General features: G+C 42.9%; 1 protein-coding gene across 1 annotated transcript in view; it reads left to right on the top strand.

Moving 5' to 3' along the window:
- cdkal1 (CDK5 regulatory subunit associated protein 1-like 1) overlaps positions 1-21235 on the top strand; it is a 237792-nt gene that overhangs the window by 71878 nt on the left and 144679 nt on the right. Inside the window, exons 4-5 of the mRNA XM_016242314.1 lie at positions 14700-14796; positions 19064-19112. Coding sequence (XP_016097800.1) covers positions 14700-14796; positions 19064-19112 — 146 coding nt within the window. The remainder of the gene's footprint in view (positions 1-14699; positions 14797-19063; positions 19113-21235) is intronic.

The raw sequence follows: 21235 nt of genomic DNA, 5'->3' as shown, positions 1-21235 counted from the left end.
GTTATCATCCTGATCAGACATGAAAATATTTGTGGTACTATCATGCAGTAATGATATGACGTTAGCAAATCTTTGTGATTTTTTGCAAAAATTTCTTTGAGTAACATGACATTTAATATGAATTCACGATTGAATGTAACATAAAACAAATCATTACTTTTCGTTAAATCTTTATTAATGCCAAAAATGCTTACATTTATGTGTCTTTTTGTTCGCTCGGGCAGCCATGTTGCCGCTGTAGCCGGTTTACAGTGAGATCATTCATACCCCTTCGTTTGAAGTGTGGTCCCGAAAAATCTTCGTTTGAAGAGATATCTGGCCCTTCCCCTTACCCCTACCCCTCCAAACAAAAGAGAATCGAGACTCCCCTACCCCTTCACGTGAACGCGATGGGATTGGGCCTTAGATATGCACTCTCTGTCTACAATAAGAAAACTAGCAAAAACAAACAAAAAATATTTTTAACATTAAAATTCCTAATAGTACTTACAATAATTCCAAATTGCAATAATGTTTCTCTATTAAAACAGCAGCGGGTGAGTAAGTGACCACAAACGCAAACAAAAGAGTCGAGATCTCATGACAGAACACAGACTGGCTGAAGGACGCTTTAATTTAAGCTGAACCTCTCACACGGGGATCTCTGAAGTCAAGCTTACTTGTTTGTCTGTGTTTTCAGATCATCGTCGACGCTTCTACAATGAAGAGCGAGCGCGTGTTTTTATCAGAGAAGCTCTGATTTAGAGATTTGAGCTCCAGTGGAAAAGCGGTTACAGTTCCTGTGATCATGCGAGGACATGTGACTACAGTTCTTCTCTTAGGGTGGTTCTTTGGCTAACACTGACTGTCCGTAATCAAGACAACAATGCAGCTTACAATTGTGTCTCTCCCAGGAACTGTATTGATTTATTCCCAGGCTGTTTGTAGGCGAGTCTACTGGGTAAACAGCGTCAGGTGTGCATCTGTTGTGTACATGACTTAGTCACCTGTGCCTCAGAGACATCATCTCAACCGTTTAGCTGAACTTTCAATGTTGGACACATCCAGCTCACAGTAATTTCAACTGAAGGAAAGTTCAACAAATAAAACACTCCCTCGTTTCTTTCATCCAGGAGCCATTGATTGTCTTTCTGCAAGGAGACACAAAGCAGAGTCTTAATACAGATAGCTGTCTAGGCTGTGAGAGCGAGGATAGGTCGTGTGTTTGGACTCATATGGGAGGCATAGGAGTGTCATATGGATGCAAATGTTTGAGTAGAGCGGTTTTTGCTGGCGTTCCCTCTCTCAGCATGGATTGATGATCTGACAGATGCCGTTGAGGGTTAATCGCGGTCAGAGCTGCCAGCCAGATGCCTTTTTGTTTGCTTCAGGCTGCTGTTTCTTTTCTTCTGTCTTTCTTCCATTTGTGCGTGCTGCACTTCTATTCTCCTCGCTGCCTGTCACGGTGCTGTATAGAGCCAGTGGGTGTGCTATCGTTCCCTGCAGACGTAATCTTGACTGTTTACTTTTGAGGTGGGATGCTTTGTAACTTTGTAACTGGAGTCTCTCTGAAAGCTTTGCGTTCACAGACTAAACATGTTGAGTGGTGTCAGTTGATCTGTTTCTGTGTTTCTGTGTTGAATAGTGTCCATCATGTTCAGGAAGTATTTTGACATTAAGCACATACTGTAGCTGATGAATTGGAATGAAGCATGTGACTCGTTTAACCGTCACAGTGGTGTTTGCATGGGGCTTTCTGTTGAGGCTACATGTATATTTTAAAAATAATGAATGGAGCTGAGCTCTATGTGCATCTATCATTACAGGCCTAGATTAAAGGAGTCATGAACTGAGAAATCAAAATTCCCTTGATCTTTTGACATATAAGAGATCATCGTACTTTAAAAACATCCTGTAAGTTTCAGAACTCAAAACTTTCTCGTTAGTCTAAAATCAGCTTCTATTGAAGCCAGTCTGCCAAAACGACAGCTTGTGGAATGTTCTACTCTGTGATGTAATAGTGTGGATAAGCACCGCCTCCGCAGAACACCGCCTGTTTAGCCCCGCCCACCGATTCGACTTCACCGCCTGTTTAGCTCCGCCCACCGATTCGGCAGCACCGCCTGTTTAGCCCCGCCCACCGATTCTACATCACCGCCTGTTTAGCTCCGCCCACCGATTCGGCAGCACCGCCTGTTTAGCCCCGCCCACCGATTCTACATCACCGCCTGTTTAGCTCCGCCCACCGATTCGGCAGCACCGCCTGTTTAGCCCCGCCCACCGATTCTACATCACCGCCTGTTTAGCTCCGCCCACCGATTCTACAGCACCGCCTGTTTAGCTCCGCCCACCGATTCTACAGTACCGCCCACCGATTCTACAGCACCGCCTGTTTAGCTCTGCCCACCGATTCTACAGTACCGCCTGTTTAGCTCCGCCCACCGATTCTACATCACTGCCTGTTTAGCCACGCCCACCGATTCTACATCACCGCCTGTTTAGCCCCGCCCACCGATTCGTGCATGTAGTGTAAATAACGAGAGGCAAACGCAGGTCTACACAGAAACCAAACAATAAAGATGCTCCGAAGACAACAAGACACTGTTCAGAGCCAAGCTGTGGAAAACTCAGTCTTTGCATCGCCTTCATTCTGATCCCAACATTAGGAAAGCGTGGATGAACTTTATTTTTAATGAAGATCCTGACCGCGTCAGTAAGAACTCGGTCCTTTGTTCACCTCATTTTACCACAGATTGATTTACAATTCGACAAGATTTTCAGAAAGATCGAAACTAAAAGCCGATGCTGTGCGACTATATTGGATCTGACAGTGATGTCGCACCTCACAAGTGTGAGGAACTGTTTTTATTACGTGCTCACTATTGCTGTGTCTGTTATTACAGATCATTTGAACTGAGTATTTTTTTTTTTTGTTATCAACTTTTTATTATCTTTTACATAAAACAAATAACATAACATCCATTCAGGATAAAACGCAAAAACAACAACAACAGTCATATAATCATTTTACATATTCCAATAAGAGAGAGAAGGAAAAAACAAAGAAAAAAAAAACAATTATTCTTTTATATAATCCAGTATTCTAGAAAAAAAAAACTAGCTTTGGCCGTATTAATTCGTGCTGTTGTACATTCACAGGCCGCTATTTTAAGAAGACTATGGATAGCATTTAAGCGTTTTTAACCTAAATCCCAGCAGCGTCCATCTGTGAAGGCTGTAGCTGTCAATCACACACAACTGTCAGCCAATCACAGCAGTGGGCGTTTACTTCAGATTCTACAATCCTCCAGACCTATTCAAACAGAGCGCTCTGATGAGGGGTCAAAACAGGACAGAAAATAGCCTATTACTTCTGAATTATGATGTTTTTGATGTAAAAGTCTTTTATCTCCTTAAGACTGAGCAGCAGAAATCATGGACCTCCATCTATCAGACACAAGCTCGTTCCTACAGAAATAACTATCAGAAGAAAAGGCCTTCTGCATATTTATGGCCTTTGAGCTTCAGAAATCTTAAAAGAAATCACCAAGAATGCTTGAAGGCATAATATGGAAGAAATAACAAATGAATCAGAGATAGTAATTAACACTTTGTTTACGTTTGTTTCAACTATAGCGTCTTGACTGTTGTGCTCACAATGCTGTGACATCAGACAGGGAAAAAAAATGTCTGAGATGCAACGTTCTAATCTAAGACAAACCTTGTCTTTCTGTGAATTAATGATGAATCGTTCACAATAAGACCAGCAATGGTCAATTTTGATTTATCTTCTCTTTGCCATGATAAGATCACGGTAACACATGGCCTTGTGTGTTTGCATGTGTCTTCTGTCACTCCTCAGAGCTGCAGGTGAGTTGTGAGTTGGAGGAGTGTGTGGAGATGAGGTCTGGTCTGTGCATTTAGTCAAGCGTTCAGCGGTTCCTCGAAAGGAGGAAGATCTGCAGTGTTTGTATACACTCTTAAAAATAAAGGTGCTTCAAAAGGTTCTTCAAGCGATGCCATAGAAGAACCATTTTTGGTTCCACAAAGAACCATCTCTTGCTTACCTTTTTATAATCTGAAGAACCTTCTTTCACCACAAAGAACCATTTGTGAAACAGAAAGGTTCTTCAGATGTTAAAAGTTCTTTATAGAACCATTTAGACAAAAAGGTTCTTCTATGGCATCGTGAAGCACCTTTATTTTTAAGAGTGTATGCTACCCAGAGTCATGCAGCAGGACAGTCAGGGATGCCTGAGCTTTATTTGAAGGGCAGTTCCCCGTCCAGAGCAGAGCGCTGGCATGAGTGGGACATCTGTGCCTGAACATGAGCTGCTTTGATAATGTTTCAAGCAACCTTGTTACAGGAGGATGACATAAAGCAAGGACAAGGAGCTGTCTCTTCACTGGTGTGTGCAGCAGCTCAGCTTGACGTGAACAGCAGTAATCAAGCTCCTGTTTGGGCAAGTGATTTTATTTCCATTAACATCTTTTGTCCAAAGCCAAGTGTGATCATTGTAGTGCAGTCATCAGCTGCTCTGACGGAGCAATACATGTGTGAGTGGTTTATCCGTTCTGTCAAATCACACGTGCGTCTGTGGCCTTCTTCACATCAGACATTAATGAGTTAAAGAGTAATCGCTGGGCTTTTTGTTGTTATTACACTCATACAGTGCGAGAGAAAATGCAAACACTGCAGGCTTTGGATCCCCTGATTTAATGAAGAGTATGTAATGAATAAATGCAGAAAACAATGAAAGAAGAGAAAATAATTTAATACAAAATGAAATAATGTGGCACCTGAACTTTGCTGAACTTCTGCTTCATATTAAAATTACATTTTAGCTCCCTTTCATAATTGAATCATATAAAATCTGACTATATGCTGAAGTTGCGGTTTTCCTCTGAATGTGCGTTGGACTAACTGCGGCTCTGTGTTAATGCATTGCATGCATCTTTATTTGACTGCAGTTCATTTAAGGCCCTGTGCATGTCTTTAATTACACGCGGTGGTCCTGCTGTGTGCGTGGTCAGACCCCGGCCGTGTGAAGTTTGAAACATGCTCTGAATGCTGTGATCAAAACCTGCTCCTAATTGGACTGGCAATTAGATGCGTCCCCCTGCGCTGATCGCAGCCGGCCCGCGTGAGTGAGCGTCCGCTGTAATGAAGTGTAAATGCGTTTCATAGAAGGCAGTTTGATCTCCTCTGGTCCACTTGTATTCATACATAGTGGAGCCATTAGAGGCAGAAATCTGCAGCCTTATATGTGAAGGACTAGAGGGATTTATTTTCTCTCTCATTATGGTGCTTTATAGGATGCAGTGAAACATTTACACACACGCAGCAGCTGGTTCTCAGAAGATGGTGTGTCCTTCTCTGCAGTCGCTGAACTGGTTCGTTGAAGGACACACTCATGGACTAAACTGTCTGGCCTCCAGCACACCCTAAATCATGTGCAGATGCTTTACCTAAGCCTTAATGTGTGAGTGGTTGCTGTATATATTGTGAATTTACTTCATGACTAAAGGGTGTTGTTATCAGAGACCGTATCGCTCTTTAATAAACTTCTACAGCTGCCATGATGTTTCTGAGTCCCGCAGTGTTAGAAGAATGTGAGCTTGTGCATTAGCTGGAGCATCCTGAGCTTGATATGAGCTTCGTTTGAGCTCATGAAGTACAGTTTACGATCCTCTTGTTCAAATATTACTGAAACTTGATTTGGACAATTACAGAGATTTTGGTCTTTTCCCATTCAAGTAGACATAAGCTGAATTTGCATGCTTGGATATGAGCCGCCTGAGGGAGTCAACAGACATGCAGGGCCTTAAATGACCTCAATGACGGGATTCAGATTGATTGGTGTCATCCTTGACTCCTTCTCCTGCTCACATGCTGCTCTGAGGCATTGTCATGTCATCCACACCTGAGTTGTGGGAATGTTTCTCCTGTTCAGATGGGTGTTTCTTACAGCTGGCGAGTGCGCAGGGACTCATGAGTCTGACGCTCTCGAGCGCTCGTTCAGGACGGGACACTCGTGAAGATCAGCCTCCAGATGCTTCGAGGAGGAGGATGCGTGTAAAGAGGCTCAGGTGGCCTGTATCTGCATCTCATTTGTTCCTCAGAGGGTGTTTAAAGGACTTTACAAGGTCAGGTTAATGCCGTCTTTAAAAAAACAGGAGTGTTTTTGCACAGAGAAGCAGTGGGTGGGGAAAACCTCCTCCCTGACTCAATTAAAAAAGGAATAAAGGCGACAAGGGTATATTTCACCGAATTCAAACGAGGCCTTAATGTGAAGTAGCTCGAAGCGTTTAGGGAGAGACGCAGCCCGTGCATCCATGGACCGAATCAGAATCAGAAATGTTCTTCAGCTAATGAAGGGGAAGCTGGAATCGGACTCCTCTGGTGGATTCGTCTCAATCCCGTGTGTTTCACAGCCGCCTGCAGGAGGCGACACAAGAGAAACTCCCTCATCACCTTCTGCCTCAGACACAAGTCTGTCCATGTGGCTTCTGTTCTTGGGTTAGTGTCTCCAGTTCATGGAAAACACATGACATCAATATCTGTGTCGAACATTTGCGGATTACATGGCTTCTTCCAAGATAAATGCATACATGGACATAAAATATTTATTTAAAATGAATTATTCTCCTCAATATTCCCAATGTGTCTGAAATGAAAAATTCAAGTGTTTACCATTGAAATTAGCATCATTACACTCAAACACCTGACCATGACTGAGCAGTCAGAAACACCTTTCAGCTGATTAATCAGAATAAGCAGATTTCCTTTCATTACTCTGTGCATTAATCTATGTATTACATACACGGATGTGAAACAGGAGAGCTGAAGTGAGTGAAGTGGCTCTGTTCAGGATGATACAGGATCCTGAGATAATGACCTTGGACATTTTCTCGTTTTCACGGTCATACTGATTTGGAATGATAATTCCCTCTGATGTGTTTAACCTCTCTAACTCTGAAATACAGCTAAACAGCAGGTCTCTTGTTTTTCTCTTTTCTGCTTTGAGATCTCGTAGCGTGTGACTGCAGGAGTCTCGTCCCCTCCTTCATGACGTCTGCTGCTGGGGAAGAGGCCATTGAATCATCGGGTAATATGTGCTCTCACTCGTGCCGGAGAGCAGAATTGACTTTGGCTGACCTCTGACCTCCATCTGCTCCTTTAGTAATTCACAATGTTACTGCCGTCCCGTCGAGAGCTGCGCTGCACTTTCAGGAAAACCTGTGCGCTCACGTTCGTCAGCATTACGAGACGTTCTCTCTTCCATACGATCGTGCGCACATAATGTATTAAAACATTGATTCTGATCGATTTCCTAGCTTAAAATGACTTTGCATTGTTGATGTGTCTTGTGCTGTATTAGAGAGGATGAACATCATGGAATCATTGCTGTAGAGTCGCTCTCTGGTGATAGTCAGGTTTCACATCAGTAGCACTTAATATTTAATGGCAGGAATCATCAGAGCTGGACGTGTGAAAGCAGAGATGTGCTGCAAATCAAAAGCGCAGGGAGTGTTTTCATCCTGCAGGAAAAATAAGCGTCGCTCCTAACAAGTGTGGTCTTTATTAAAATCATCTTGTTGTTCCTCGCTCTCCCTCTCGCCTCTTTTCTTTCTGCTTTTTTAATGTAATGAACCTTTCCTTGAACCGTCTTTTTAATTGCCTCTCCTCACATTTGCTGGGAAAAATGCAGTTTTTCATTTCAATGAATTAATTTTCAGGGAGAGCAACTGAATAGCAATTTAATTAGGCAGCCGGCATTGTGCGGCCTTTCCAGCATTTTTTCTAGAAGAATGCTGTTTAGAATAAATAATGATGCTCAAAATGAGAGGCTTTTAAAGTGCATCAGTACAGGAGCTTGCAACGATAAGCCATGCCACATTATGCTGAAATAGCAGCCGGGGAAATTAAGTTGGAAAAGGGCTCTTATTTTTGCCCTTAATGAGCCTGTAGTTTCTCTCTGTGGGGCCCGTGTGTCCCCGCTGCTCTCGGCCCTTTTGTGTTTCTACTTTATTCATTTATTTGCCATAAAACCTTTTCTGCCTTATCTCCTTCACTTTTGTTTTCCTCAGAATATCACCTCCGTTTGAGGCACGAGCTCCTGCAAACAAGCCTGTTTTTGCCTTTGTGCCACACAATACTAGCTGATGAAGCGTTTTCCTGTTTTTCAGTCAAGACTCTGGTATTTTTGCCATGAAGCGAAGCCAGAAGATGGAAGGCTGATAGAGGTGTCTGTGTTTGTGATGTGCTTCGGTTTCTTTCTGCAGGCAGAGAAGCTGTAAAGAGGTCTGATCCTTCATCCAGATGAGCTCAGAGCCGGAGCGCGGGGACACGTCTCATGTTTATTGATATCAGTGTTTCTAGAGCTTTAGTGATCTGAGCTGATGATTGTTCTTCATAATATCTGTGATGATCAAGCTCTTTTAAGGTCAGATCGGATCACAACACCTCTATCAGGCGTGTGTGACACTATAGCTATTTTGCATAAATTAAGCATCTTTTGAGACCATAAGTGTTGTTAGCTCTGCATAATTTGGAGTGCAGTGTTTTCCTAAGAAATGTTTTGGTACTAGATCTGTATGAATGTGATTATTGGGACAGGCTGGGTTGTAGATCATCAGTCAGACGTGCGGTCTGTGCTTTCTCGCCAGAGGAGCCTGAACTCAGTCAGCCACACACAAACAGAGAATGAGCTGTGTCCATGTCTCTCTCTCACACACACACACACACACACACTCACTCACTCACACACACACATAATGCTCTACTGCATGAGTACTGGGAAAAAAGTCCAACAGAAACACTCCAAAATCTTGTAGAAAGCCCTCCAGGAAGAATGGAAGCTGCTATAGCTACAAAGGTAAACATCTCCATATTAATGTCGGTGTATTGAGAATGTGACGTCATTAAAGTCCCTGTTGGTCTAATGGTAAATCAGAATCTAATAAATGTAAGAGCTTGTGAATCCGAATCAAATCAGTTTCAATGACGGTCCCATCAGAACACAGAGGCTTGTCATCGAATATCAAAGGTACATGGACATGAACATGTGTAAATAATGATTGTATTATGTGAATAATACTGGATAATACTGTATTTGTAGAATAAGAGAAAACTGGAGGCATGAACCCAATACAAAAAAAAAAAAAAAAAAATCTGATAAGAGTAGAAACCATGGCTGATAGTTTGATGAATTGTAGAAAGTGTGAGAACTGGATTGAACGTTTTAAAACGGTAAACAATCATTTTACTGAAGATTCATCACCACCAAACTAAGCACATGCACTTCTCTCAAACAAATGTGCTATTTGAATCCTAATATTTCCTTCCCCGGAGCCTCTGTTTGAAGGATATTCTGACTCCTCAAGTTGCATTATGGAGCTTTAAATCTCATTGCAGGGCTTCAGTAGTGGCATGAGTAAATGTGCATTCGTTTCACGTTTGTTTCAGCAGTTTAAGTTGCGTCTTGATGGGGCTTAACATCACTTTTGTCACTCTTGAATGATAAAGTTTGCCGTGGTAAATATTTGAAGTGACTCACCATCTAAAACCCCCATTGAAGTTGCTGTGAACATGAATATGGAGATCTGTTTTTCTGTGAGATTGGCGGTTGTCAGAGGGTGACATTAGCTTTTCTAAGGATTAAGGCTCTTGTAGATTTTGTAGGGGAATTAATGCACTCATGTGTGACTACTGTGAAGTAGACGTGGTAAAATTTATGTGACACTTTTATTACACACGTCAGCATTAACCTCCACCAAATGTTGTTCCATGAAGAGCCTGTTAGCTCATTTGTGAACTACGGTTATATCAGGCTTGTCAAATAACAAGGAGATTTCTTCAAGGCACCTCAGTGTTGGTTAACCACATTTTTGCCTTTGACTTTGGATATGCTGCAAATAGAAGCAGTCTGTAGTGTATGAACACAGCATTTGACCTGAAGTCATATGGAAGAGCTTAGACATGTATGAGTTTGCCTGGTGGACTCGAGACTGTTGTATTAGCAGATGTTTTATTATGCATCATTACTCTGATATCTCTGCTGACGGGAGAGGGTTTGCTGCGGTCGCTGGGATGCAGGAGGCCTGCGGCTAAACCTCGCTCAGGACATCCGAGTACATGATGTAGAATAAGATCCAACATAATCTCGGGTTGATTTCTGCTCTGGAGAGAATGCCACTCTCATGTGCATGCATTTCACTGTGAGAGAGGAAAAGCTGTTTGAATGGCACACGAATCTACAACCCTGATCAATAGTTTCAGGGAAACCCAGCCAATTCAGCCGAGATTCATCTGTCTCATGGACTGAAGCGGCACCGTAAATCTCCCCGACTAAAGGATTTGGTGAGTGAAGGAGAAAATGAACTGCTAAGTGACGGAGGGCAGCAGCAGAGGTTTGATTTCTGCTTGAGAGAGTCGCTCGGCGTGTCGACAGGACAGTGAGCGTCCGCAGTCAGAAAGCATTAGTACGTGAGGGGAATCTCCTCTCCTCAAACACCGGAGTAAAGCTGTCTGATCCCCACGCTGAGAAGCAATCCGCCAGGAAAAGTGCAGACTTTTCTATTTTTCAATAGTTTCCTTCCCCTTTTTGATCTGGCCAGAGAGATGATCCTTTGAGATGTGTGCAGGTTTGCTTCTGAAGCTCCTGCCATCTCACCCACACAAGTCTTCAGTCGCTTCATCTGTCCTTCAGACGTGGAGATGAAGATGGTGTCTGCGCTTTCGTCTAATCTCCACTCCTCTTGTCAGGAAAGCTCTTCTTGAGGCGACTTATTGTGGCCTTGCAGCCATGAAGCTCAAAGCCTGAGATCTGTCATGCTCCTGAGGCAGCTGTGTCTGTCTGCTTGATGTTTTACAAGGCTGCCCGGCGCTCAGCCTTTCCTTATTACGGTGGTCAAAGCTGTTGTTCGTCAGAGGACTTGGATTCTTGACAAGCCTCTGGATTATCGGGCGCCTCTGGATCCTGCCGCATCTTTCGCAGGAACCTCACTGAGGCCAGAAGACATCGTTGCCAGAAGGTGGATTTATTCTTGAAAGGAAAACAAAATCTTATTTGTTTGCGAATCTAAATTGTGTGGGCTGATGGGAAAGCTCAGAATCGTCTGTTGGCTTTGTCTCTGAGATGAAGGCAGGATCAAAGGTCAGCGTAGTTATCGCTTCTACGAGCTTCATCGCGATCGGATCTGCGACGGCTGTCTGAATGTGTTCAGCTCCTTTGCAGTTGGATGTATTGTGAGGGTGAGTCCAGCTCTGCAGTCGGAGTCCATGTCTGTGAAGGTCAGGCTGGTCTATCATCTGTACCTATACAGTCTGATGTGAGTACAGCATTCATCGTTTTCATTCATTTCTTCAATAAATCTTCAATCAATAGTCAAGGGAGAAAGGAAAGTTTTTGTTTGTTTTAAAGTCCCCATGAAATCAAAATTAAAGTTTTTTGGGTGTTAGTATCAATATGTTAGTCTTAAGGTAATCTATAAGGCAGTGTGCTCCAAAACAGTGACAAAATTCGCATTTAGAAGATATAAGCATTCAAAGCTTTTAGTTCGTCACTTCCGCCAAAACGGCTCAACGATTTTTTCGACGTCACATCGTACTTAATCTTCTCGTCAAATCTTCTGACCAATCAAACGCTCTCTAGAAGCCGAAGCGCCCGCCCCCTGCACTATAAATTGATGCTGATGCTGCGGCTGCGATTGGTCGCTTGTTCACAGTGTATTGTTTCCTGTACAGTGGGTGGCTCGTAGTGCACAATGTAGGCGATAGGGAATGATTCAGACAGTGTAAATATGCTTTCGATTGGGGCAAATGAGGTCTGGTTTCACGTTGTGTCACGGGAACCGCGGCAGCGCGCAGTTTGATCCGGACTTTGGCTCCGGTCCAGAGACGAGATCGCACGGAGCGGATCAAATGCGCGAGTCGGCATATATTAAACACTTTTAAAACTACACAGCCTCAGCATGATTATGATCACTATTTTGTTTTACTAAGAGTTTCATATTGAATCTAGGGGGTAATCTATTAGTCTGTGTCTGTCAAATGCGGCTCTACCGAGCTCAACGGCTCTTAGTGACCCGTGCAGATATAGACAAAACGCTATTGGCTAATTTTAAAAGGGGGCGGGGCTGCACAATATGTCACGCCCTGTCTTCCTGTTTCAGTTGAAATTACGTCACCACATAGAATAACGCTGCGTGTTTCAAGGCACTTCAGGGGACCTTTAACATTTTAATTTATATTAACATTAGATTATTTTAATATGTTATAGTAGTTTATTAATTGTAATACTTTTAAATCATCATGCAGCCCCATTGGAAATTTGCTGAGGCCCCCTAGTGGGCTCCGTCCCCTGGTTGAGAATCATTGCTTTAAGCCTCGACTTGCTTTTTTCCAGTCCAGGAATCATGTGTGGGATAGTAACCCAGACAAACGACTGTGTGAGTCAGTGTTGCGGCACCCATATATCAGCTGTGCCGATTATCTGCGCTTCCCCTGCCTTGTTTATGTGTTTTCCCCTCAGTAGGATCATCGTTTTCTGATTAAACACATTCAGGAAGACAGAGATGGCAATCACACACACACACACACACACACACACACACACACACACACACACACAATCATCCTGCTGTTGACAGCGAACGGTTTCCGTCAGGGCAAACCTGGACAAGACTGCGATCTGTTTTTGACTGCTAATGCTGCAAGACTTCCAGTGCTTGTTAAAGTGAAGGTGTCTCCGTTTTGGCAGGATCTCAGTAGCAGGTTTTCTCGTTGTGTCTTAGACTGTCTTTGCCACACAGTGATAGTGTCATTAGCGCGTTTGAGTACACAGTCCATCATAAGGGAGCAGAGATCTGATCATGTCACGCTGGAGTGTTTGGACAGCTTGATCCGTGACGCATCGGTCTGAATGTGTGAAGCAGCATCTGCTCCCGCACCGAACAAAAAGAGCAAACACACTTCAGCTTCTGTGTCAAGGACACACAGTCAGAGCTCACTGTTCGAGGAGAAGCTGAAGAGCAGTTAGACACGTTACTTGAGGACTGTTGTTGTGTCACCTGAATATTTCATGTAGGTGCTGGTTGTGTTTTATCAGAGAGACATTTGAAAGAACGGTTTTTGAGCTCCTGATAGTCTTGCATAATTCATTTGGATTACAGAACAGCACAGTACATGAACCTGCTGTCAGGAACAGAGTCTGTGTTCAGACAGCTGCTGTTCACTCATTACACACGCGCACACACACACACACACACACACACACACACATCAGTTCTGTCTCCTACATTTGGTGTTTATTCTGCATTTGCTTGTGTGATTGTTAAAGCTTTTATAAATAACTTTTCTTCTCATGCTCGTTTGCACTGTTAAAGGAATAGTTCACCTACAAATGAAAACTTTCATCATTTACTTACCCTCATGTCTTTCCAAACCCTGAAGACTTTGGTTCATCTTCACCAAACTCGGTAAACATGTTTCTGAAGCATGTCACGTATTTGAGCTTCAGTGATTACCAGATGTGATGGGCTCTATTTACAGTATGTGTGCCAATCATAGTTTAGATTTAAAATAAAAGGCTGAATTAAATCTGTTCATACTCTTCACAGGATTTGGATCAAAGGTGCTTCTCCTCCAGACTGCGGTTTGTGCTCCTGTTGCGCTGCATTGGGTGAAGCGTTGATTATAGTGCATTATGTGTGATTATAGTGCTGTGGAGATTAATAATGTTTTGCACTTTTATTTTATTTTGTTTTATATTTTGAAGTTTTCCCATGAGCATTTCAAGCAAAAATGTTTAGTCAGTGGTTCCTCGTGAGACACATCCGTCTCTGTCACCGATGCGCACTCTCTGTCCTTTGGATCCAGTGTTGTTTTCTGGCCTTTAGTCTGAAGCGTTAGTTTGTCTATGTTCAGAGTGTTGAAGAGAGCTCCAGCTGAGCTTCCCGTCTCACTGTCACTTCCCATGAGTCTCTGCTGCTCACTGTAAGCTTCACTCGTGTGCTGTGTGCTGTGATCAGGATGCGTTTGGGTTGATTTCTGGTGTTTTTGAGCTGTATGAACCCATTTCTGCATCTGGAGTTCATGTTGACTCCAGTAGATCAGAGGAAAAGACCATCAGAACTGCTGCTTGATTGAGGAGAACTGACTTCATAAGACCAATAAAAGTAATCAAAACACCCGAAGATAAGTGATGTTAATGAAGAGAAAAGATTGGATTGGAGAGATATTACTTTCAGACATTTCACTCAGGAATATGAACATGTCTGAACTAAAGCTAATGGACAGCCAATGCCATTAATGAACAGATCATTGATATATCAGATGACTGATTGACCCGGCTGATCGTTGATCTGTCATTATAGTCACCAGTGTTGATCCAGAAATCTGATGTGTCAGAATAGATCTGTGCATTACTGTAAGTCATGCTGTGAAGGTTCTGTTACCTGTAATGCTATTCTGTTTTTCATTTTATTAATAACTTTTTATTTGATCTTTCTGATGCAGTTTGCATAACTGAACAATATTTGAAGCCTTTATGCTAATGTTTAAATGCATTATTTACAAGCTATTAATAGCATTAATAAATAAGTAATTTCATTTATTTAATATTTTTATAAAAAAGAAAATAAGCTATTTACATGTGTTGGTAGCGTGACACACTAATATGCCAGAGTGATGCTGACTGTGTGTGTGTGTGTTTCAGGAAAGCGCAGGAGCAGAACAAGAAGGTGGTTGTGGCGGGATGTGTGCCGCAGGCCCAGCCCAGGACAGAATACCTGAAAGACCTGAGCGTCATTGGGGTAAGCGCTCACAGACACTGATGCATTCAAACACTGACGCACTCTTCATCGAGCTGATGATCGCTCCTCACTGTCCATCTGTTCTGTGTGTTGGAGTGAATGAGGCGCAGCGGTGTTGTTTTCAGCCTGTATTTGAGTGAGATACAGCTGGAATCAGGAGACGAGTCAGAGTCACACGTGTGGCCGATGATTGTTTGGTCTTACCTTTGGAAAACTCACCTTATGCAAATGGGCAGGCGTTTTGCATACCGAGCCTGTGCCGTTGAGTCTGTCAGGCTGAATGTGTGGAGAACTAATCAGAGCATCATGTGTTCTAGAGAAAGAGCTCTGGAGCAGCTGCAGGCTGACTGGAACAGGCCTGTTTATTACATTCAATTACATTATTTATGGTGTGCTGTAGGGATGCACGATATATCGGCCACCATATCGGTATCGGCCGATAAATACTCATTTTTCTGTTATCGGTATCGGCCAAAATGTTCATATCGGTGCATCCCTAGTGTGCTGTTTGACATAGCGTGTGGGATTACCAACACATTCATGTTTATGAAGGAGATGGTTCAATAATGAATGGACTGAGCCTAACCGGTCATGTTTTAATAAGTGCCGCTTTTTAAAAAAATCATGGATACACAAATAAACAAACCTTGATAATTTATGGTTTAAAGGCCAAGACGAGAACCGTGTCAGCTGCATCTCAGCTGTTTGTTTGTCTGGAGAGATGTGTTTGGTCCTGAGGAGAGATGCACTGTTGAGTTATGGCTCTGAGCGTTCATCAGCTCTCAGTAATGCTTGTGTTAGGCTGAGAGGGGTGCTGTGTTTAGCGGTGATGCGCTCAGATCGCTGTCCCTCAGAGATACGCTCTAAACGCCATCGATCTGCAGGATGCTTCACCGGATCTGTTTCTATCTCTAGAATATGTTGATCGGCTCCGGGAATTCAGTCAAACTTAACACAGGGAAAAACAGAGAAGACGACAAAACAACCAGGAGTTCTGTTTGTTAACACACTTCTACAGCATTTATTAATCTATGCTAATGTGAATTTCTACATATACATTTAATTTGCATAAATTAACATTAATAAAAAATTGTTGTTAGCTAGGCTTGCCACAGTTTACGGTTATACCTATTATACCAATAGATGCTTATATTCGTACTGTTATGAGTGATGATAGCTGTGATTCCTGCTTATGATAGTGTGTGACAATATTCTGAACCCGAGGCTAAATAATGTATAATAAAACGAAGAAAATCAGCAGCAGCGTGTATTATAGTTTTCTGCATGCGTCGTCCTCCATCTTTCTGATGTCTCACTGCACATGTCCTTCATTTCTGGTTGAACCAATCCAACAAATCCTTTAAGTGTACATTGATTCTCAATTCTGTCAATTATCAATTCTGAATTGATAAGCTAATAATTTAGTTTCATTTCATTTTTAATTTTATTTAACAATAAAATAAATAAATAAATAAATAAATAAACCAGCCTGCCTCGTGTTATTGTGTAGGCAGCCAGGGCTGGACTGGGGTTAAATTAGTCTCTGGACAAATCCCATCCGGCCCACGAGTTCCCCGGGACAGGTTTGCTGGGTTATAGGGCTTTAAATGGAGCTAATAAATGAATAAATAAAACAGGACAGACACAAATAATAATAGATATTACTGAATAATGCAACAAACGCAATAATGCATTTTTGTCTCATAGAAATGCAGTTGACAGTAAAGCGTTGATTTTGAGCTAGAATGCAGTAAATGTGCTGCTATTAAATTCTGTCATCATTTCCTCATTCTTCTGTGGAGCTATTCTGTTAAATTATCATTTGCTCTAATGAAATTTACTATAGTTCTTGCAGAATCCAGAGTTTAACTGACTAGTATTAGTAAGAGGTGGTCACAACAAGTGAAACCACGGTCCTCGTTATCATGGTTATATGGTAGACATCATGGTTTTTAAAATGACTAAGTAATAAACAAATAAATAAAATAACTATGGAATTTGTAAAAAAAAACTAAACTAAACATGTAGAAACTACAAAAACAACTTCTGTAAAAGTAAAATATTCCACAATGTTTAATATAAGTAATGACGGTTCCATAGGCTATCCGTACAGTGTTAATAACTGCAAGTTAAATTACTGTGGTGCTGAATTGATAAGCTTGTAGTTATGTATTGGTGTTCTCCAGTTTTATCATTGTTGTGGCTGTTTTCAGCAGCATCACTACAGAACCTGTTCTCATATCACACGACTGTATAACAGCATCTAATATGGGGGAGGTCTCGCTCGCTCCGGCGGCCAGTACACGCCTGTAGACAGCTGCGCGGGGAATATATTAACACACAGAACCACCTAACGTTCAACCACAGCTAATACCAGTGAAACCAGAACCGGTCTGAATGAGGATACTGTACCGGTGTGAATATGACAGATCTGTTTTGTTTTATACTTTACATTTACAAAGTAGTGTTTTTTTCCTAATGTGAGTCAGAGCATGTGAGACTGTCAGCCCCTGAACCCCTAAACATGCTGTGTTCACCGCTGCAGATGAAGCAGATCCAGGAGAACCGCACCAGTAACGTTTCTCCATCACAGACGAAGACACACGGACCTGCTCTGCTTTTGTCCGGGGCTCTGGATATTACAGATAAGCTACGAAAAGGCCGTCTTTAACCTTACAGTGCAGCAGGACCACGACTGCAAACACAGTTGCTCTGTGCGTGAGCGGATCGAAGCGCAGCCCAGATTTGTCTGGAGGTCTCGAACTGTTTGATGAAGTTACCCAGCACATCTTTGTTTTGTCTAGACAACAGACTTCCACATCGTCCCTCGTTGCTTTCAAGTAGTTTGCTTAAAACAATAGCTGTGGGGAGTCAGACATCTGATTTTGAAGTTCTTCGGTCCAGGGCTGGATTAAAAGCGTGAGGCTGCAGTCGAGGGAGGAACACACCGGTAATGCTAAACAGAGTCCCGAACATCTCTGCCAGCACATGAAAGAGTCCACTCAATAAAATTACCTTTCTTCTGGCCCTTTGACGCACTTCTGGAGAGCTGCATTGAGAGCCGGTCCCGCTGCGCTCGGAGCTGAAGTGTGTTCTCCCAGCAGCCGCTGCCAGAGTGGCCTGAGATTGAGCTCCCATTAGAGCAGAATTGATTTCTGTTCCAGTGTTTTTCACTCATGTAACTGCAGCTGGTGGAGGCCCGGGTCTGCGCTCCGTCTCTCGGCCCACAGTACAGCTGAATTAATGGCCCCAGCGGCCTCGGGTCGGCCATTTAACCACAGGGTGCGCCACACAATGGACACGAATTCCCTTTAATACTGTAGATCTGCTCCTGCAATCTCACCGCCTCCATGCAGAAATGAGCTCAGCGGAGGAAAGATCTGCACCTCCAGCCGACTCTCACCATTACAGGCCTCTTTATTCTCACTCCATTTGCCATTCTGTCTTTCTTTTTCTTGAGTGCCTCCTTTTTCTCTCTGCGATAGTTTAGACTGGAGTGACAAACAACGAAACGGTGCAGTGTTGATGGGTGTTAAAATGTGGAAATGTGCGAAAACGAGTTTCTGAAGAATCAGCCGTCTCGTCCTGTCTGTCTGGAATACTGGGTTCTGATTGGTCAGTGAAATATTGTATAGTGACACAAAACTATAACTGACTCCGTCAACTGATTTCATATGTGAAGTGACTATATTGTATAAATTTTATTTCAAAAGTCATTTAGCTCAAGTTCTCAGGTGTAGAGAATCACACCAACCATCAGCATCATCCACTGTCTTCAGCTTCAGCACTGTGTCTGGTAAAAGTGCTTCTTTTTGTACAAATAAATGAGACTTTGATATTTTGTAGTATTGTAATGCTATTTTAGCACTAAAGTATTTCAGCTCAAACCGTGTCCATGCAGTGCTGTGTTTATAGTCTGCTGAGAGCATCACCGTCCTTCATCCTCAGGACAGACTCGTCAGTGGAACCGTCAGACATCCGTCACATTTTCCTGTTTAATTTGCCAAAGAAGCAATTGCATGTCTGTTGGTTCTCCCTTCATCAGACAGCTTCTTAATTACCTCATAATGAATATGGTCAAAAGCAGTGACTGATCTGCTGCTGTTCAGAGATCAGAGATGAGAGGAGCTTGATCTGAATCATCTGTCAGTCTACACACACCATCATGACACCACATCTGTTCTCCTGCAGAGTGTGTGAGGAACGGCTGGATTCACATGAAGATCCTCAGCTGATGTTCTCATTGTGTCTCTCTGTGTCTCTGTAGGTCCAGCAGATCGATCGAGTGGTGGAGGTTGTGGACGAGGCTATCAAAGGTCAGTCTCTCTCTCACACACACACACACACACACACACACACACACACACACACACACACACACACACACACACAGAGCTCTTTGTTTCTTTGAACAGCTGAAGCAGACCGCTGCTCAACACTGAGGGTAAAACAAGAGACTTTTAAATAGCCTTGTTAGCAGGAGTGTGGAGTTGCCTGTTTCTCTGGCTCTCTGTTCATCTGATCAGAGGTGTGGAGGTGAAGTTCTCCCGCTGTGAGCGTCAGGAGGAGACCGGAGGCTGACTGCTGCCTCTGCCTGTCCACTTGATCAAACTACAGCCGCATGAAAGAGGAAGAAGCATCTCGCCCCCCACAGCGACAGAGAAATACAGCAGCATGATGTTCAGGAGGAGCTGATCCACATCAGTACCTTCAGCACTCAAATCAGCTGTGAAGGGAAGCTCTTCAATGTTCACTGTGTTTCACACACTTAAAGGAATAGTCCACCCAAAAATGAACATTTTGATGACAAATTAGGATCAGGATGAGTTTGTTTCTTCATCAGGTTTGTAGAAATGTAGCACTGCATCAGTGTCTCAGCAATGGATGCTCTGCAGTGAATGGGTGCCGTCAGAATGAGAGTCCAAACAGCTGATAAAAACATCACAATAATCCACAGCACTCCAGTCCATCAGTTAACATCTGGAGAAGACAAAATCTGAAACTAATCCAGCATTCAGATGTTTTTAACTAAAATATGAGTTCATAATCCATAATAACGCTTCCTCCAGTGAAAAAGTGCATCTGCTGTTGTCTCTCACATCAGAATCCAGCCACATATTTGTTCAGAGCTGTTTTGGCTTGTAAACGCTGCTTGATCTGTGCAGATTTCTCTCCTGATTCAGACCAGAACACCTTTTCACTGGAGGAAGAGTTATTATGGCTAAAGTGCTGGTCAAATCCTAGTGCGCTGCCTACATTACACATGAATCCTTCGCATTGAACGTGATCCCAGAATGCACTGGGCCAAGCTCAGATCTGCTGTGTGTCAGAGCAGAACTCCAGACCTAGGTTTGTCTAGCCTGATGTGCTCAGAATGTGTGTGAATCACAGCTGAAGCGTGAGAAGATCCTCATGATGTCCTGCTTCATGTGACTTGATGTGATACTGAACCATGACTGTACAAAAGATGGACACTTCCTTCCACTATAGAAGTGAAGCCAGAACATCCCACTAGAGTAATTCAACCAATCTTTCAGTACAGCCAGATTTCTGGGGTCTGTTCTAGAGAATCGTGCTTAGTGAGTTATGACATAAGGGCTTGACCAGATCAGAGCCTTACGTCAAATATTCATCCAATATTATAGACGAGATGTTCATTTTCAGCTTTTAATGAAATGTATTGATGCACACAGTTCAATCTAATTTACAATGTAGAATAAATGCTTCTTAGAGTGTAGAGTAATCAGACTAACTTCAGACTCCATTGAGATGTGTCGAGACTTGTGCGCTGCTCATGATGCAATTTGTGTATCAGTTGTAAAAGCTAAAAAAACTAAACTATTATTACGGATTAATAGAGTTCATGTTAAAATAAGGAAGCACTGATGCAGCACTCGGTTCCTCGTGGCATTGCTGTGATCACACTCTTTCTGGTGAATGTGCAGGTCTGCTTGTTTCAGGTCAGTGCTGTTTGTGCTTCATGTCAGTAAAGATGAAGATGCTGCTGCTGTAACTGCTGTGTGTTTAAGAGCAGAGCATTACATATACACATGACTTCTGAAGTTCTTTATCAGTTGCAGGCCTCGGTGTCTGTGGAGCTTGTTTGTTTTCCTCTGACTGTAACTGGGTGTTTGGTTGGGTTCTGTGCGATGTTGTCCGTCTCTTTGTCCTCCCGCTCTGTTTCCCAGAGGATCGAGCCACTGGAGACTCTCAGAGCCGGTGGATCCGTAAATTACATGTCACACCTCTGGCCTCAGATCTTTTCTTTCAATTATTTGCATGTAGATGGTTGTGTGAATTATTTAGCAGATTTGATTACACGTGTGTCTGGTAGCAGAAATCAAATGATGTAATTAAATGTAGGCTGTGAGTGAGTGTGTGTGTGTGTGTGTGTGTGTGTGTGTGAGAGAGTGTGTGTGTGTGTGAGAGAGTGTGTGTG

Source organism: Sinocyclocheilus grahami, unplaced genomic scaffold (assembly GCF_001515645.1).
Source record: "Sinocyclocheilus grahami isolate Dianchi unplaced genomic scaffold, SAMN03320097.WGS_v1.1 scaffold654.1, whole genome shotgun sequence".
Lineage (NCBI taxonomy): Eukaryota > Metazoa > Chordata > Actinopteri > Cypriniformes > Cyprinidae > Sinocyclocheilus > Sinocyclocheilus grahami.
The sequence above is the reverse complement of the archived record's forward strand: the minus strand, read 5'-3'. Positions and strand labels throughout refer to the sequence as shown.